General features: G+C 41.8%; 1 protein-coding gene across 9 annotated transcripts in view; it reads left to right on the top strand.

Moving 5' to 3' along the window:
* MPPED2 (metallophosphoesterase domain containing 2) overlaps window positions 1-19,751 on the top strand; it is a 166,892-nt gene that overhangs the window by 83,010 nt on the left and 64,131 nt on the right. For all 9 annotated transcript variants that reach the window (XM_072338930.1, XM_072338934.1, XM_072338929.1 and 6 more), the window contains one exon: window positions 4-245. In XM_072338930.1, the coding sequence (XP_072195031.1) occupies window positions 118-245 (128 nt within the window). In that variant the 5' untranslated portion in view covers window positions 4-117. The remainder of the gene's footprint in view (window positions 1-3; window positions 246-19,751) is intronic.

Raw genomic sequence — 19,751 nt, 5'->3', positions numbered from 1 at the left:
CAGCTTGGGGCTGCTGGCGAGGAGCTGCTCGGCCTGGGGAGCTGCCAGGAACACGATGCCCTGCCCTGCTCTCTGCCTTGGGAAGCTGTGAGTTGCTCATGTCCATAAGGAGGAAGGATGGCTCATGGAATTCCTTCACAAGGCAAAGTTACCATAACGGTGGATGAGTACAGCTCCAACCCGACGCAGGCCTTCACGCACTACAACATTAACCAGAGCAGGTTCCAGCCTCCACATGTGCATATGTAAGTATTACCGATGGTGTGTGTGTGTGTGTGTGCCCAACTGAGTAGCATCAGCCCCTCAGGTTAGCCGGTAGGCAGAGTGGCTGTCAAACTTGTCCCGAGGAAGCTCAGCCCCGGGCACGGTGATGCTGCACCTCTCTGCACACCCAGCTCTGTGCTGCTCACCCCGCCACCTGCCCGAGGCACTCGAGCCTTTAAAATCGAAGCTGCCTTCCCCCGGCTGTCCATCTCCCTGCGAAATAGGTCTAATTGGGACTAATTGTGCCCTCCCCCCCGGTCACTGTATCCTTTGTCCTCGCCGTTGTGGGGAACGTGTGCCGCATGTCGGCTCTGCACAACGTGAGCACAAAGGAGCGAGGCTGCTGTGCAACTGCCCCGAAGAACCCAAATGCTGCTTGGAATAGCGGGCACGGCCTGAGCTGCAACCGGCCGCGTTCTCAACCCAGTGTTCGCCTTAACTCTCAATTTCCTTCCCATTGTTCAGGCAGGTTTGATCTTTATCGGTTAGTTCTGTTAAGGTTCTTTTTTCTTTCAACGCTAATAGACTGAAAAGCACTTGAAACTAAAACAAAGAGGACATCTCTTGACCTGCTCTTTGCCATTGTGAGTCAGGATTTGGAGTGATGTCACGCTATTGAATGTGATAAGGATTTTGCATAATAAGAGTGAAAAAGTTGTTGGCTACTTCGTTGCATTTTGTTATGTAGAAGCCTACCGGAAGAGACACAATGTAAGAGTTCAGCACCTTCTAATAGGATTTCGTGTGGTTACGACCTTGTGTAAAGCAACTTTCCCGAGGAAGGATGCTGGAGTGGCTGCTGTGCGTGTGACCATTGACGTTTTTTGTTAATGACTTCTGCTTTATTTCTGCAACGACGCTGTAACTCTGTTTGCTTTAGGTGTATTTCCATTTCTTATTCGCTGTTCAGATCTTTTGTCAGCAAATTTCTGTTGCAAGTGTTGCATTCCTTACCGAGCTTCTGACTTAACACTGAGCAAGAACTCAGAACAAACAATAGAGATTTAGAAGGTGGTTTTAAAGAGCACTTTCTTACTGACAGCTGATTGGGATGGGAGCTGATTTTAGGACCAAGGATGTGTAGCATTCAGCATTTAAGGATTACTCACCTTTCGTTCCAGAGGTGCACAGATAATTGTATCTCTTACATTTTTAAATAGGGAGAATATTAAAATAGGGAGAAGATTAGTCTGAGGAAGTTATGGCCAAGATATGACACTGCAGCACAAGGGGTGAGTTGAGGCTGTGGGCATTGATAGCAAGTGATGGGTTTTGGATAAACCTGTTGAGGTGAAAGTGATGGATCCTACTAAGTGCCAGGAGTCGTGGGCAGAGCAGGGTGAGAAGTGAAGATACAACAAAGGGTATGGGTAGTTTCTTGGATGGGGGGGAAGGGAATTAGAGCATATTGTAACTTCAAAGGGGGGGCCTTATTTCTTTATTTGCCACCCTAGTGTTTTTAATGGAAGCACTGTGCATGTTTCTGACATGGTATCTTTATGCAAGAAGTCCTGAACAGAAAATTGGTAAAAGCAACATACTAACAAGGAAACCGTGATTCATTTTTATGCTGTTGGCTTTGATAGTGCCACATTGCTGCAGCTGCCAGGGCTGTTTGATTTGGTTTTGCAGTTCTGCTTTTCTGTCTTGCTGTCTGCATGCATTTTTATGTAAAGATGGCGTTTGAGGAGGTTTTCTTTTATTATTATTATTTTTATTATTTGGTGAAAAGTTAATATTAAAAAACTGTGGGCTGTTGGGGAATTTGCAAAGCAATACAGAAACTGAGTGTTGTGATGTGTGTGAGTAGCTGGACAGTCTGTTGCTACGGGGCCCTGCTGCATAATGTAATGCAGTGGCTGGATGCAGTTTGAGGACACTGTTCTTCCCTAGAGGAACTAGCTTGTAAATTAGTTATTTCTTTATGCTTATGCATTTTCACCTGTAAAGCTGAGAACTGTGTTCTTGGCACATATCGAGCTATTCCTGTTTGTGGTACCTGTCGGGCCAGATTCTCACCTCCTGTGGAGTAAATTAAGAGCCTTTGGAATTTCACCAGTACAAAGATGGTGCTCAAAGAAGTACTGGGATTGGACTTCCTGTTCCCTGAGGCTTTATTCTTTTTCCCCTGCTGTTATCTTGTGCCTTTCACATAGTAGTGTTGTGTAGTTTAATCAGCATGGATACCGATCTCCTTAATTGTCTTTATGTATATTTTCATGCCAGCACTTTTTAGTGTATCCATGTAAGTGTACCATCAGGTAAATAACAGTGTATCAAAACTCCCTTTGCTAAGGCTGACTGATAGCAGTTTTATCAGTTACTTAGATGCTCGTGTAGTATGAATTCTATGACTTTGTTCAGTTTTTATATTGTATTTCTCCACTAATTAATATTTGAGTAGGTGGACAGTTTACACTGTAAGCTGATTTTGGATAAAGGAATAATGTGTTGAATTATTGGTTGTCTCGGGGCAATGAAACCAATAGGTTGCACCAGTTGTCTGAAGATGTTATTAAATGCCTGTGTTTGAATGTTTTCTACATGCAGTATTTATTTTCGCTTACTTTTAATGAACTAACTGCCTTAGTTCCCTGTTTTAAAGGGCAGCTGCAAAATAATAATAATGATGAAGCATATATTTGCTTCTTAATGATGATTGTTCTTCTGCAAATCGTAGCACTTGCCGGTTTTTTTGTTTGGATTTATGACTTCCAAAGGCAATTGCTTCTTGCTTCTTTGTTGTAGTGCTGCCCCCTCTGTTCTGCAGCAGTGTCGATTGAGGGGACTTTTGTATGAGGCTGCTTTGAGTACTGGGAGGATTTTAAAAGCAGGGAGGTGCTCCTTCTAGTAATAAGGTTTAAAAAGAAAACAGAAGGTGTGTGAGTTTGTTAAGACCCTTGATATGTTCTGCATGAAGCTGCCAACAGTACAAGTGAGCAGCGATAGCATGCAGCCTTGGGGCAGCATCAGCACATGGAGAGGAGCTGGCAGCCCACGGTCCATCTAGAGGGAGTTGCAATTATGTTCATCAGCTTTCCTCAGCCCTCACCAAAATGGCTTGGTAGCTGGTGTTTAGCATTCTGTGAGTACGTGTCAAAACCGGTCTGTTTTAATTGCAGTTCTAATGAATTAAGAAAGATAAGAGGTTTCAGTGCAAGAGAAAATCTTCTGAATGAGTTTTTGCACACCTGGAGATACACTGAATGATATGCAACTATATAATTTTACTGCCTTTTCTGTACCAGAGTAATTCCCTGGGTGAATATTCTTATTTTAAAATAGGATATGAACATTGTTTTATATTAGTGGAACTTTATGTACTTTATTCAACTATACATATATGTGTATGAGTGTATATAAAAGTGAATACATATTAATAATAGTAATATAAAAATGCAGCTGTATGCTTGGAAGAAAAAAACATTTAACACTGATAAGGCTTTAAATTGTTAAGACCCAAAGATCTTGTTAGACTACTAACCTTGACAAACAGTGTGGTGTAATTCTTCTTTCAGGGCAGCCATCCTGCACATAATGGGTTTTATAAACCCTCAGTGAGGTTAGTGGAAAATTCATGCATTTGATTTGTAACGTTCTCAACTTGAGCTTCATATAAGGTGTATGATATTTAGGGAGGAAGAGAAAGATTGGCAGTTGTAAAATATGGACTCACTTGACATTTAGAGAATAGAGGTGAGGTGTTCGTACATCGAGGAATTTGGGTTGAGAGAATACAGATGTTCAGAGTAAGCTAACTAGCTGTACCCTGAGTGACTGGGCATGGCATTTCAGGTGGTTCTGGTGTGCTGAAGAGTCACAGCTTTGGTGCCAGTTGTTGTTCTATCAATTAAATAACATTTCTTAGAAGACTGTTCTTCCTTGCGAGCATCTTAGTTTCTTTTGCTGTTTCTCTACAGAAATAAAAAAGCAGTACAACTCGAACCAAGTAAATTATATTGAAGCAATAAGACTAAGAACAGGAGTACACTGAACGGTAGTAGTTAAAACTTGAACCTTCCTTCTGTCTCAGCCTCAGTTTGCCTTTTGCAACCGAACTCCCATCCTTCTGCTCCCCCCGTGGCAGGGGTGGCTGCTGAAATGCACTTCAAGGATGCTTTGCCTTAAACAAAACAAACCTGTATTTCCACTCCCACTAAGCAGCCAGCAGCAGCCATTCAAAGCTGCCTCCAGAGCAGCTGAGCTGCCCATGGGAGGGGGGATTCCAGCAGAAAGAAGGGGGGGGGAAGACAGCTGTAGGTGAGAATCCCTACAGCTGTCCCAAGATCAAGAGTCTCCCCTCAAGAAGAGAGCCACTAACAGATTGCTTTTGCTCATTCTTGCACAGTGGAACAATGGAAACTGAGCTGCAAAGCTGTTAATTTTAATTGTCATTAAGGAAATGTTTTACTGGAGCGTGTGCATGTGTCCCCGAGAGTCAAAATAATGAAAGATTTCTGTTTGTCTTAATGATTTTAAATTGTGTACTCTGCAAAATCTAAGCATGAAATATATTCTCAGTTTAAATTTCAAATGCTAAAGGAGAACTTTTTTTTTTTCATGAGGGTACACTTTAATTATATCTAAAGCCTTCTGAGATGCTTGAGTGGAGCATGCTGGAAGTGAAACGTTTGTACAGTGGTGATATATGGCTCAGAGATTGCAGCCTTGTAATTACAGCTCAAATTTAGTCCCCCTATATTGTGCTTATACAGTATAGTCAAATTGTGCTAATCTCCCTTGAAGAATTGGTTACGTTTCTGACCTTTATTTTTGTCTCTGCTAAAAGGAATGATGCCAACCTGCCTTTGAAAGTATTTAGGCATCCCTGGAAGACTGATGCTCTAAAAGTGCCAATATTATTATAACAAATGTAGGACAGGTTCAAAATATTCTGTCACTGTTGCTCTGTTGATCTCTCTGTTTCCATCTGACGTTGTCCTCAGGTGAAAGCCACAGCTGATAGAGTTGTACTGGTGGGAACAGGCTGAGCCACACGTCTCACAGACCCATCAGTGTGTTAGTCAGACCCCAGGTATCATGTATGGCCTCATGCAATTAGCCCTAGTGGTCAGAATGGATGAACCCAGCCTGTAGGCCAAGTGCAAGGACCGAAAGGGTGAAGTTCTGTTGTTATAATCAGTCACTGAGAACATGCCACTTCTTTATTGAACGTATTAGGACAGTAGGGATATTGTTGTGGAGGCAGCAGATTCTAGGTTTTCTTCTTCGCTTGGAAGGTGAGGGTGTGATCTGGCCTGCAAAATAACTTCTAGAATATAATTGATTTCTAGGCAAGGAGCTGATACTTTCCAGAATTTGCAGGCACGACGTGGGAAACCCATTCCTTTTTTAAGGCTCAAGTTTGTTTTTTGCTAGTGGTGGAACACAGACAGCCCTGCCTGCCTGCCTGCCAGAGGGGATGAGAGTTTGTTCCTGGTGATGCAGGGCAATTGCAAGCCCAAGGGCTATGTGTGCGCACCTGTTACACATTTTATTTACAAACCCTTGTTTGACTATTGTGTTAGATAAATAAGAGAAAGGAAAGCCCTGTAAACAGTGTGGATTTAGAGGTCTGTGTTGTATGTCAAATGGCCACGTGCTGCTTGTTTGCTTCTGTTTGATGTAGAACTGTTTTCAGATGTTGATGGTGAGCATCAATTCTGTTCTGAGCGTTGCACAGATGCTCTGGAGTTTCTGTTTCTGATGTTGAGGTGTTCTGTAGGTGGCTCTCATTGTACGGTCAATTGCCCAGCATGAGTATCTATAAAAAAAAATGAGAAACAAAGGGACAAGTGTGTCTCCTTCCCAGAGGAGCACTTGAGGAGTTTTGCTTAAGAACTCTGTAAAACATTTGGATAGCTTGAGAAAATGGGCATGTTTAGGTATAGCAGAATTTCAGTGGTGCAGGGGGATTTATTTAACATCTCTTACAGTGAGCTGTAGTGATTTAACTGAAGAAATAACAACATTTGGTGTATAGCCAGTCTCTTCTCTTGTAGTTTACAAGACCAACAGATAGCTCACTTGCTGTACTCTGCTGTCAGAGGAGTGTTTGCCCCTGGTTTTATAACAGGCATATTTTCTAGGTATGCATCGTTATGCTGAAGGGAGAGACAAGCAGGAAAATTGCAACACCCTCCTGTTTTTACCTAAAGATTGCTTAATGATTGATACATTGTAAGAAGCATCATTGTCACGAATTTTGGATTTCGTATTCCAAGAACCACTGTTCCTTGCATGCCTAGAAAGATTCCAGCAGACCTTGACAAGGAAAAACCAAGACTGGAGGCTTCCTTGCCGCAGAGTCCCCACTTATTGCACCAGGCATTAACTTCTATCAGCACATTAGAGGTAAAAGCACAGGGCCATTAAGCTAGCACTGCCTTCCCAGGAGGGAGCAGATGGAGAGAGGCTGGGGGAGGGAAGGAGTATGATAGAGGGACTTGATCTGATGTATCTGTAAGCCAGGAGACTGGCTATTTACCACGTTTACAATTTCTCTGGTATAAGGAATTGAGTGTAGTGACTGGGAGCATCAGGGTCAGCACATTACTCCTCAATGTTTAGCTATTGTATCAGTTTATGGGAAGGAAAAAGGTGCTAGTCCAGTATATCTTCCCTCATGCTCACTTTATATAGGGAGCACAAAGGAAAAAGTCATTACTTTTTAATTACTCTAAGCTTTTTTGTTTCTTAAAGCACATTTGCTTTTGGTTAGGATTACCAAGGGGTTCTTTTTCTCTCCTGTGAATGGTGAAGCAGTAGTTTTCAGGAAAATGAGAATTGTTTGGAGTTGTAATATCATGTGGGACAGAACGTTTAAGACATTGGAACACCATCCTGTTCTCTTTGTAAGTGCAGTGACAGGGCTGGTTTCTAGGAGTTACCAAATTAAGTGGCTTCTTCATTTCTAAGCTATGATTCTTTGCGGAATTTCTTACCTCTGATTGTTATCAACTTATGTACAACATTATGATAATTAAAAGCTATTAAAGAAAAAGGGATTTTTGTCTTTATGGTTTGCTTGTTCTGTAAACTTCAAGTCAGCCAGGCATGTGCTTTTCCTTCGTGATGTTACGGAGAGCATAAATTAAAGCGAAATAAGTACAAAGCTACGAACATTTTATAAAGAATGCAAGTATTACCTCTGAAATTACTTGAAAGTTGTCAAAATCAGGATTTTTCATTTTGATGCTATTTCTCTTGATGTGTTTGATTTTCCGTCGTCCTTTGTTTGCCAAACAGTAATGCTTACAGCCTTGGAGGGGAGGCATGTCTATAATAATAGCAGAACAAAGTTAATTCTTTTTTATTCTATACCTTGAAACTAAAAGTATTTCCACTTGGGGCACAAACTTTGGGTTACCGAGGGAGAATTGTGGCTCATATTATGTTTTTGGGTCTTTTTTTGATGGTATTTTCATTGTTTGTGGAAATTTCTTATACGGTTCCCCTGCTAGAACTGTTGTCAGTATAATGAGGCTCCACAGATCAAATACTGCAATTCAAGTTTCAGCCACCCTGATCATGATGATCCTCCAGGGGTGCTCTATGGTTTTTTGTTGGTGGGCTTTGTTTAAGTTTGTTTTTGCACTGTGACCTCTGACATGGTGTATTGCTGGGCTGCTTTGCATTGCAGCTGAGTGGGAGTGCCAGCCTTCACAGAAGGATCTTGGAAGCTGGTTCATCCTAGCAGCAAAATGAAGACCTTTAGCTCTTGAGGTTTTCATCGTTTGTTGTTAGTTATCTGTCAGCATAAATGCTATGCCTTCAAGAAAGCAGGGTGTTTTTAAACTGCATGTGAAGAAAGTAGGGCCTTTGTTTCCTCTGAACTAGAGAGGAAATCCTGACATCGCTTTCGAGGAAATTAAATGGTCGTTGTTTGTGAGGATTTTGTTTTTTCACTCATTTTATATACCATTAATTCAGAGCATGTTTTCTTGTAGAGAGCCCTTGCATTCGGTCAAGATAGGCAAGAGGAGTATTAATTTAAGTTGAAAGTTGGATCATCTGGATTCCTTGGTAGTCTGTTCACACCATCAGTTAATACTGTGATATGAATGAATGGTTATTCTGAGTGAGTAGTTCTCTTGGAAGGGTTTTCAAGGCAGCATTCTGCAGAATGGGGAGGGCCTTTTTATGAATCATTTTAATCAGTGTAGAGCTAAAAGCTTTGAATTGGAAGACTGAGTTGGGTGGAGGTATATTTGAGAAGTTGAAATGTAATGAAGGTCTGTCGAAGATATGGTACAAGAAATGGCAATTTTTTAGATGTCTAGTCCAAAAAACACAGTGCAGTTTCTTTCGGGTCCAGACACTTGTCCAATGGAGTGCAAGAAGAATGTACTGGAGGTGTGTGATGCAGTGGTGGTAAGCAGGGGGCAGAATAGATGGAGAATGAGAAGTGGAGAACGGAGCCTGAATACCCAGAAATAACCAGAGGTAAGATGCTGGCCTGAAGTGTACTTCTTGGCACACCTTGCACCTGTAGCTCTATCTTATTTGCTAGGATTTAACCATCTGCATATGTGCCTAAAGGCAAGCTTGCTCTTGCACCAAGCCTGGAAATAATATATGACATGTTATTGCTACGGTGTCAGTATCAGTCTCTTTTGGTTTTATATGTTTTATTATTTTCCTAACAAAAGCTGTTTTACACTTTGAGCTTCAAGTTGTCTGCCTTGTAGTTGTTCACAAGGGAATCTCTCAGGACTGACCGAGAGGCTGTGTGTTAATGTGCTGAGGCAAGGTCGCTTGAACCTGTCAGTGCTGCGCCCGGGGCCCAGAGCCTTGAAAGACTTTTTATTTTTAATTCTTTACATTTTTTGCTTCTGTTGGGTTTCTTGTGCTTGTGAGAAGTGTCAGGCAGCGCACTGGAAACAAACTCTTTCTCCACGTATTCACACAGAGCTATTGTAGTTACTGTTCAAGCTTCCCTCATAAGCTCCCCAGAAATGACTGTCATCCCGTACCTGCAGGGACATGATGTGCAGCTGTGAGGGAGATGTGTCAGTGTCCATTCAGACTGTAGCTGCTTCAGAGAGCATCCATTACAGATGTGGGCTTTGTTAGGTGAACACCTTTATAGGAGCTAAAGCAGAGTCCTCTGACTGTCAGATGGGAGATTTTCTCATTGTTTAGGGTCAAATTAGCCAACAAGCTCTAAATGAAAATCGGGTATCCTGCAATATCCGTCCCTTAACAGTATCCTGTACATTTGTAGTGCGTGAGCAGTGCTGACAAGTGCTTTCAAAGGATGTGTGGATTGTTCCCTCTGTTTCTCAAGCAGAATGAGAGTTTGGCGTTGATCAGCGATGGCATAACTGAAGTATGTTATATATTAGCTGCAGCGGGGGGCTGCTTGGAGCTGCCATGCCAAGCTGTCTGAATTGAGTGTGCTCCTAAAGGCCTGTCCTGCAGGAGGAATGGTTGAATGCAGCGTGAGAGTGTTTCCTGAGCTGTCTGACACTTTGGTGTACTAACTCAAGTGAAGATCAATTCAGAATGGGGTTTGACTTCAAACAGTGACAGTCCAGAGCCTTGTTGTAGGGCTGGCTGTATCAGAGAGAATAAAACTTCCCCCGTCCTTATTAATTGCTGTACTTAATATTCACGTGCACAAGTTGCATTAGGCGGCACTTCAACAGACGTTTTTAAAGGCTGATCTCACTTCTGCAGTCATTTCTGGTCTAGTGCTATAGAAGAGTTGTTATTACACGTGACATCAGATATGACTGCATGTGTTCTTTGAGCACGTTGGAGTTAAGGTCTGTTCTTGTCCTCTTTGGGAACATTATGCATTTCACCCACTGCTATCTTGCAGCAGTCATACACCTCCTGGATGTAAAAGGTGTCATGGCTACTGCACTGGTTGCAAGCTGAGATTTTAGTGATGTTAGTTCAATGGCTCTCGCAGCTCTCATTAATGAAAGGATGTTTAAAAACAGATGGGTACGGTGTTAAACCAATGACTACATATGGCACACCTATAAAAAGGTTTTCTATTTGTGCTCCTCGTGCTGCTGCCTGTGTTTTTGTAATAATGCGGTGACCTGACAGTTTAAGCAAGTTAGGAGTTCAGCTGTACAATGAAACAGAAACCTCATTCATTAACCCCCACGTACCTTTTGGCAATTAGCAAAGGTGACCTGTAATCACCAGAAGGCTTGAAGTTGAAGTGAGACATGTTAGTAGGTATTTCCCTCACAGTGAGAATCTTGCTTTGAGACGGGATGAGGGGACACCGATCCACGTGTACTATTTAAATAGGCCTGTATTCTTCATTATAAATATGCACTGGATGCAGGGGAGAAAAACCAGCACATTCTCTCAGGATGCTGTTAAGGCCAAGCAGAATCTCATTAGGGACAACTTCAAAGATCGGTTCCTCATGTCCATAAAAAACAAGTGTAAATTATCTTCTGTGAGCCTGCTGTTAGCAGTTGCACTGTTACATTATGCATGATTCTAGACTGCACATAGTATGAACAAGCTGCACTATGCTCCATTAGTGCTTTTTATTTTTATGCTCAGCCTTGCAGTTTTGCTATTTATTGCTGTTGTTTTGGCTAATACCCTGTTTGACTTAAAATCTCCCCTTACATTAGGTGCTAGTGGTGACTGGAAAGGGCATTAAGGTTCTACAGTGCTTGTGCTTTTACAAAGGGTTATCATACAGACAGCTTCACCTGCTTTCTCATTCTGCTCTCTGCACTTGGTAAGGAACTGAGTGAATGCTCCTGACTCGGAGTGGATCTAGAAGGAGCTTCCTGTGATGCTGCACTGCAGCGCTTGACCTAAATACTTGTGAAAATACAATGAAAACAGGTAGAACTTCATTAACGTGCACATTCACGAAGCCAAATGCTCCTCTGTCTGCTTTCAGAATTGCTGGGCAGGTATTTCAAAATAGTGAAATGCAACATCTGTGCGTGGAAGTTCTGTCACCCGCTTCGAGACAGGAGTTGAAGTCTTGGTTATCCACACAGAAGCAGCAGGACGTTGCAGGTGTACCAAAGGGAAATGCACTTCTGCTTACTTTCTGTTATTAAGAAATCAGGAAGGAACGAAAAGCACAATGTATATTTGTTTCTATACGTGTGTGCATGCCTGTGTTTACATATCGTTGATGCTGTTAGCCGAGATGTCTGCGTGCAGTAATATCTCAGTAGTTCTCTGGGAACTTGCTTCCCTGTGACTTTCTTTTGACTTTGTTTTTAATGCCTGTGAAATCCCGCCGTGGTTCATTATCTCATGAGGGAGTGATCAGTTTCATTAGGAGTTCAAGACTGCCATGGGAGGAAGTCTTCATTTAACATCATTGTTCAGGTCTGACTTGTTGTCCAACAATAGCAGACGATGTTTGAAATGGCGATAAGATAAGAAGTGGCAGTGATAACCACGCTGTAGGGTTACTGGAAGGGCATGAAACAGCGTTTGGCCGTGGGACTTGAAGGTCTGATTCTCAGTTGTAATGGTTGATTGAAACGTTCTTCTCGTGGAGTTGGCAGTTAATGTGGCGTTTGTGTCAGCGTGTCCCTCAGGAGAAAATGAAGCGGTCATAAGAAAACAGCAAAAAGCAAAGGCTGCAGAGCTGAGCAGAGCATAGCCGTTTTTCATATACAGTAAGGCCGACGGTTGGTTTTCGAGTTCAGATAAATACACGAGACTGAATAAAGCCAGTTTGGTTCAAAGAAGATAAAAGTGGAGCAACAATGGAGCATAAATGATTAGGGTGGAGAAGGCTGGAAAAGTAACACATGTAGAGGGTTTTAAAGTACAGCACAGTGAAGAAACTCCAGTCAGCGTTCTTGTTATCTCGGTGTACCAAAGTTAATTGCTTTTTTTTCATTCATTTTGTTTGCTATTAATTGTTGTGTTTAGGAAGTCTGTTTCCTATCCGAGCCAAATACAATCTCTAACAGAATGAGTTGTCTAGCATTTGAACATGCAATGCAAGATTAAACTGTGTCTGGAAATAGAGAAAATTCTCATTAGATCAAAGAGTTTCCTATTAGTCTCTCAGTAGGAAGAAAAAAACAATTGATTAACACTTCGGAAAATTGCTGTGTCGGTTCAACATGTTGCTTCTGCTGAAGGGACCTGCTCCCAGCCTTCATTCCTGCCGTGCCCAAGTGCTCTCACTGCTGGCTCTTTTGCCAGCCCAGTGAGCTGAACTGGCTGACGGTGGGGTCACAGCTTACAGGGCTAGAGCCAGCTGTGTCCCTGGAGAGGTGGCAAGGCAGGTACAGAACAACTAGGTACAGGTCTAGGTATGCTGAACTGTCTTGTGAGTGCTGTCTTCTGGGCTGTGATTCCTCAATGTGAAGGTCTTCACTTGTGGTACTGGTTTCAGTTACAGCTGCACTAGGAATAGGGCTGGGAAGAGGTTTGTCTGAAAATGTGCCTGGTTATAAGAAGCATTACAGAAGATATGACTATCCAACTGCCTATAGGATCACAACGTGGGTTCTGAATTAATAGGACAGGAAAAAAAAAGACTTTTTTTTTTTTTTCCCATGTTAGTGATGTGAAAAACAGCCCAGGACTTTTCAGAGACTACTTTTCAGACTGACTTTTAAGGAGGGCTGAGATCTGAGCTTGTGTGTGTTAATCTTTTTGCTTGAGAATAGCATTCTTAACCAGATCTGTGAAAGGGATGAATGGTCAGGGCAATAATCTCAATAGGTTTCCTGGCAGAAGTTGTCACCCCCTTCGATTCAGAGCTTGGTGTGGCACTTGTGAAAGAGAGGATCAGGGGCTGGGAGCCTTTGGGGAGAATCCAGGAGGAGGTAGGTAACACTTTGCTCTGTTTTGCTTAGTGGTGTGAAAATCACAGTGTAGTTCATGCAGTCAACAGCACTTTCCTTTGCTTACTCCAAATATAGAATAGGCTGTATGTTATGTTATCTTCAGTGTGCAGCTTTGACATCTTGTTAAACTCGTGGCAGGCCATACCGAATGTCCCAAGGCTGAATTCCCTTAGTAACGTGCTGCAGTTGTCCCCGCACTTAGGAGCATGTAGCCATCATGCTTGGACTGAAATTGCATTTTTGCCACCGGGGTGGGAACTGCAGAGTGAGTGGCACGTGCCACTCAGGGAACTTGCTAAATTCCTGCAAGGTTAGATTCCCTTCAAACAGTTGTCCGGTCTGAGCTGAGTACCGCTGGGCAAACCCATACGTAGGGCAGTCCTGGGCCTGAAGGTGCATCTGGCAGGCTGCCCCTACTGAGAAATAGTTAAATGGCAACTCTCCATGCAGGCTGTTCTCTGGATGTGGCTGTTTAGCAAAGGTCAAGGGCAAAGGGACTTATGGTTCATGTTTTGTGTACGTGCATTTGTGGATGTGCGCATAGGGAATGGCTTCATTGACCTGCACAGTTGCCAGCTGCTTTCATGAGCTGGTCAACAAAAAAGTGCACGAGCAAGTAACTGGAGTTGTGTTTGCAGCTTTTCTGGTGGCACGCTTAGAAGGGCATGCAAGTGTGGGATCATAGCAGCAAGCTGTTACTGCTGTGAGAAATGGTCACTGAAAGATTGTGATGGTTCAGATGAGAAAATACCATTTCTGAGGATAAGGAAGGCCTGGGTGCTTTACTGTTCGGTTTCTGCAGCAGCCTTCAGATGAAGCCATGCTGGAGGCTCTTGAGCAAAGCCTTCTGAATTCCAGAGCCAGTCTTGCCCTCCATTAAGGACATGGTTTGTCTGAAGTCTTTACAGCCAGCATCAGGTGAGGGAGCTCAGCACTTTGTAGGAAAGAGTAAACCGGTGGAGTAGAATTCGATTGAATAATCAATTGCAGAAGGGATTTCTGGAACAGGCTGAAGTATCTTGCCAGTTTTGCCCTCAGGGGCAGCATTTGTTGGGAGTGGGACTGTAAGTCTTGTTCTTGATTGCCAAAAAGTGTGGAGGAAATTAGTCACTTCAGTCAAAGAATTCAGAATCTTAACTACTGATTTTTGTTTAATACGTATGACTGTTAAAGTACTGATGTGAAGAGAGCAGTTTCACTTTGCTCACATTCCTGTACCATTACGGTCACTGTGAACTTTGACTTCGATGACTTCAGTAAGCACAAACCCTTGGTGCTGCCCAGCTGGAAATTTCAATGACAATGCTACAATACAGAAACAAAGAAACCCTAAAAAAAAAGGAGGGGGGGGGGTGGGAGGTGGAGAGAAATGAATCCAGATGTAGAGGAGAAAATGGTTAAAAGACAGCTGTTCTCAGATTTTAACACCTCCTTAAGCTTTTGTCTCCTTGAGCAACTTAGAAAAACACCCATTCTGAGGCTGTCAGGGATGATGGAAAATTGTAATTACCTTTTACGGAATGTTTAGTAATGCTTTAATTATCTATTTTGCTGAAAACCCGCAGACTTTCTTAATTAATAATTTTTATTTGCAATTTCCTGTAACTTTGCAAAGCTGTCACGGAATTCTGTCATAGCCTGTGCCTAAAGATGGCTCTTCCTGCTCCAGAATGGCAAGAAAGAGAACTAATATTTCATTTGCATGCTGAGGAGAAATGACTGCACGTGGGTTGGTGGGTGCAATCTCATTATTGTTCTTAGTTCAAGTTTGTGTAAAAAAAACAACCCCCCCCAAAAAAACTCATAATGAAACGCCTGTTAGTACAGCTGATGGTGGCTGCACCCTGATACACTTCATAGATTATGCAGTTTGGATTTGACAACTTGTGCAGTTTTATTGTGGATTTTAAAGCAGTTGGAGCTTTCCTAAAAGTCAAAACACATACCTGTGTGTTTGTGTGTAACTTTCTCTCATAAACACTAAGAGGAGAATGAAAAATGAAGCCAAGGTGTGTGACTGCCTAGGATAACTGATTCTAGTCGTTCATAAGGTTTAAGAAACTGAAAGATAAACTAAAAGTGAAGAAGATCCTTTTGCATTTATGCTTAAGCTCATGGTTTGGGGGGTCTAATGTCTATAATTTCTGTCTTTAGTTTGTTAATGACAAGGTTGGTGGAATTCATCTCTGCCCGCAAATCCTCTGCCTGCAAACCACCACCAAGGGTTTGACGGACTGTATGACCTGAAATGTTGCATGACCCAGTTCATGTTCACCAGCATCACACCGGCGTGAATATCACCTAGCTGGGTTATTCCCATCTGAGTGTGAATTGATGCCTTCTATTTGTTCCTCTGCAGAATGGAAGTTTTGTGATTTTAACACTGTTAATGCATTGGCTGAAACAGTGCAATTCCCTCTTCTGTTTTAAAGTGCAATCAGTGAGATTGCATTTGCATTGCTTGCAACTGAATCGCATGAGTGAATTTACATTGTCACATCTCATTCTGTATCGTAAAATGTTATGTGGTGCAGCCTGTTTCCTTCGTTCCCAGCAGTTTTTGTGGTGATATCCTTGCTCTAAATTTCAAAGCTACAAAATGTTTGCCTTTTGGATTTGGTGTGGAAATCGCTTTCTGCACATGCCACAGGGACCAACGTTTGGTACTGCGCTGCATATGGGTTTGGAAAGTAGTTAAGATTTCAGAGTTTTCAAGGTCTTGCATTCAGTTGCACGCTGAGCAATTACCAAGCAGGTTTGTTCAATTAACAACACAGGGAGCTTATTTTTGGCTTATTTGGCCTTGGAATTGACTCGAGGAAAATAAGGAATACAAAGTGATTCTGTAGTGCTTCCCTCATTGCCCCGCTTTTGTTACAGCCATAGAAGTGAAAGTAAATTATTTTTAAATTGAGTTTTGTGGAAGTATCCGTAAGGTAGATTTATACCTTGACTATAATTGCTTTTTGCTTTTATTTGGTTCTGGGGGTGGGGGGAGGAGGGAGGTGCACCTTTGCAAATAAGTGATTGATCTCAGAAAGTAATTGCTAACTGCAGAAGGCAGCAAGCATTCTGATAAATGTGGTGTCCAAGCATTCCCTCTGAGGACGTTTAATTCCTTAATTTTTTTTTTTATGATAAAAGTGGAAGTTGAAAAGAATTGTTCTTAAATAACCTGTAACGCTGTGGTCCCCACAAAACCTTTGCTTGTTAACTACATTATTGATAAAGCCTCCTGGTGGTACATGCAGCAGGACTTCTCCCAGTATTCCTTATTTAGATGTGATACGTGACAAATGCCACAGACAAGTTACAGTGCTGAAGAAACAAAAACTCTCTGCTGGATTTTATCCATAAGAATTGGTTTTGCTTTCCATAAGGAGGCACTGCTGCTGAGTTCAGCGACATGTAGCATTGCTTGAGAAGCATTTCAGCACACTAAATAGCGAGTGAGGTTTGAAAAAGGAAGGGGGAAGAAAGTCAGAACACACCTTGCAGTTGTAAGGAAGATCCCCAGCTGAAGTTACATTTGTGCAGCGTTCTGCTCATGCACACTTGAGATTTTATTTCCCTTTCCCTCTGCTGTAACTTTTATCTACCAAGCTTTTTCTCCTTCGAACTAATGTTTGCATCTTGAAACACTCTGGAATGTATACTATTTGACCTCCAGTTTCCTTGTCATAGGTTGTTTAATAGTGGAGAGAGAGAAAAGAGGGAGAGAGCTATCTGGTATAAGCTTTTTTAGCTGGGAAAATATTTGGCACAGTAAAAGAAAAGAACCTGCTTTTAGTAACTGCAACCCTCCGCTGTGCTTACCTGGGAACTGCAGTATTTTTTGATTGAATCCAGTTCTGTCTGCAATTGGGTTTCATTTTAGACATGTATGTCAGGAAGATGATGTTAGCTGTAATGAAGATGATTGCCTTAGAAAGTTAAGGATAGATAAAAGTACCAAAATCTATCAAGTAGAATTTGCTGCCCAAAGTCCTTTTTCATGCTTCTTCGTATCCAGCACTGTGAAGTTGCAGAGCACACTTAGGAGCAGAACCTGGTGCTGGCGTTTTCTTCCTATTTAGGGGAAAGAAAATACTAAGAAACAAATACATGTTTTTCTGTACATCCTGAGGCTAGTTCAGATCTGCCCCAAAATCTAAATCTGGAGTTCAAATTGAGACTAAAATGAGTACCTGGTGTCAAAATGTGTAGCCATGGAATTAGAGGCAACAGAGAAATATTGGGCCAGCTGTGTGAGCATGTAACACAAAAGCTTATGCAAGTAACCATTATGTATGAGCAGCTTTTGACGTCCAGGATGCTTGGTGGGAACTTGTCCTTTGAGGTTGCATAGATATTGGTAGAAGCTGGTTATTAAATCTCTCATCCTGTTAAGAAGGAAGGACTTCAGGAGAGCTGAATTGTGGTCTATATTGTATTGTCTTCCCTGCAGAAGAATTCTTAAAGCTTAAGAGGATGTAGAAGTTGAAACATTTGACGAGGGCCAAAGTACTTGATATGCATGAAGATAAGTGGCCAAAAGTCTTTTAAGATAGCATAGCTGTTGTGAAGACTTTTCCTTAGTAGGAATAGAGTGTTAGATGCCCAGATTTAAGTGGAAGCGTTTTATTACTAAAATCTTTAAAAAGCCTTTTAAAGCCTAGATGCAAGAGAGAGAATATTCATCCTAGTGGAGACACATTTTTGTGCTGCTTCAGGTTCACAAATGGACTTTGTAGATAAGTGTCTGCCAATTAATGTAATATCTCAGGCCTGGAGGAGGATTAAGAAAATTCTTTGTATTTGGGCTGGACTTCTGCTGTTTGCTTACAGATTACTAACATCGGTGGCTATTTTATAGGCATGTAGAAGACACTCTATGTACCTAGTAACTTAAAAAATGGGAACTGGTGATGCTTGCCCGGAATGAATTATCCTTCCTTTGAACAGGATTTTTGGGCTCAGCTCCATCATCCCAGTGGAAATGAAATTATAAGGAAGAGCAGAAGAGAATTTCTCATGATTATCATTCCATTTAGGAGATGGCTTTCTTGCAAGGAGGTTGGATTGGAAAGGGGGGAGCGTTCTGCCTTCAGGTCAGAAAACAAAATGGTTGAGAAGGCTTGAGAAGTTTCTTGCTTGCACAGTATACTCACCCTGTGGTTTAAAGGATATTTGCTGAGCTGAGCGTCAGCAGAATTTCAAGTAGCTCCTATACTTCAGGCCACACATTTATTGGGATGCATAAGTAAATCAGAACCAGCATGAAATGTGTAAATCCACCCCATTTTATGACTCAAGGTATTGAAATAATTGGAAGGGTGCTGCACTTTAATTTAGCATCACTCTTGCTGTGGTATATAAATGTGACTCTTCCAAATCTCCTTGTCTTAAAATTGGATCTAAATTTGTATCTTTGTGATTCCAGGTTGTACTTTCTGAGTATGTTGAATGAATTGGTGCTTGTAGACCTTATAGCAGGGGAGCAAATACTTTCCTTTGACACAAACGGCTTATTTACTTCCTTGCTAGTAAAGGTGCAGATTCATCAGCAATCGATTTCTTGGAGGGTGTACAGAGGGTATAAATTATTGCAGTCCCCCAACAACAAAAGACTTTGGGAAGAATGCTTCTTAATGACTTTCAGTTGAAACCATACTTGCGTAAAAATAGCATGGAAAGACGTATTTGTGTGACTTCCTTATGCAAAGGGTTTTCTTATTTTGCCCAACTTCTGACAGTGGAAAATGTAAGCCATTTCAGTTTAATCTCATAAACCTCACTGGAAGTAAAGCAGCCCCAACCTGTAATAATCCATCGTTTCCCTTCAGCTCTAATTGTTGGAAGCATTAGCAGAAAGCTGCTGAGTGGTGCATTGATTCCTCATATGGGTTTGGAAATGTAAGTTTTTTTGTTTCCATATTGCGCCGAGTCACAATTAATGACATCTCTGAGAGAACTGTCAGACCTCTGTTTTACAGTTTCCAGAGCTCTCTCTGAGGTTTTGATGGGTGACACGTGTACATAGATATTTCCAGCAAAGGTGTAGCTTTTACACTGGTTTGTGGCAATCTGCTCTTAGATTTGTGTGCTTGTACAAATCAGGCTTACCCGTGAGAATGCTGAAAGGTTTTTGCATCTCGTTCCTTCGAGTCAGAGGAGAAACCAGATGTTTTCTTGGTGTTTGGCCATACTGGAAGATTGAGTCAAGCTAACAAAAGTGCTCATACATGTAATTTAAACAACGAATGACTGACAGTGGCCGAGTAACGTAATACTGTATTTTGACATTCATTGTGTTTACTGAGAGGAAATGAGTATTTAGCTTTGTTTCATTCAGCACGTGTTGTATCACAAAATCAGCTCAATGTATGTATATACCTACGTTTCTGTCTGGAGATGCCAGGATGTGCATATGATACACTGAACTTCTGTAAAAAGTTGTCACCTTTTCTTGATTGGAGGATGCAGTCAGGCAACCCACCTTTCCCTTCATCAGTTTCCATCCTTCCCCTCTCAAAATCAGAAGATGGGTTTTAAATATTGAGAAATTTACTCCTTCCCCAAACGATGTTGTTAAAAAAAAAAGGTACTACAACTTGAAACTATTTGTCTGAAGCCTGTTTTGCATATAAAGCATGTGATGTGACACAGTCTGGGAAGGGCATGGGCACTTAC

The sequence above is a fragment of the Excalfactoria chinensis genome, chromosome 5, assembly GCF_039878825.1.
Source record: "Excalfactoria chinensis isolate bCotChi1 chromosome 5, bCotChi1.hap2, whole genome shotgun sequence".
NCBI classification, from domain to species: Eukaryota; Metazoa; Chordata; class Aves; order Galliformes; family Phasianidae; genus Excalfactoria; species Excalfactoria chinensis.
This window is presented reverse-complemented; position numbering and strand designations above follow the sequence as displayed.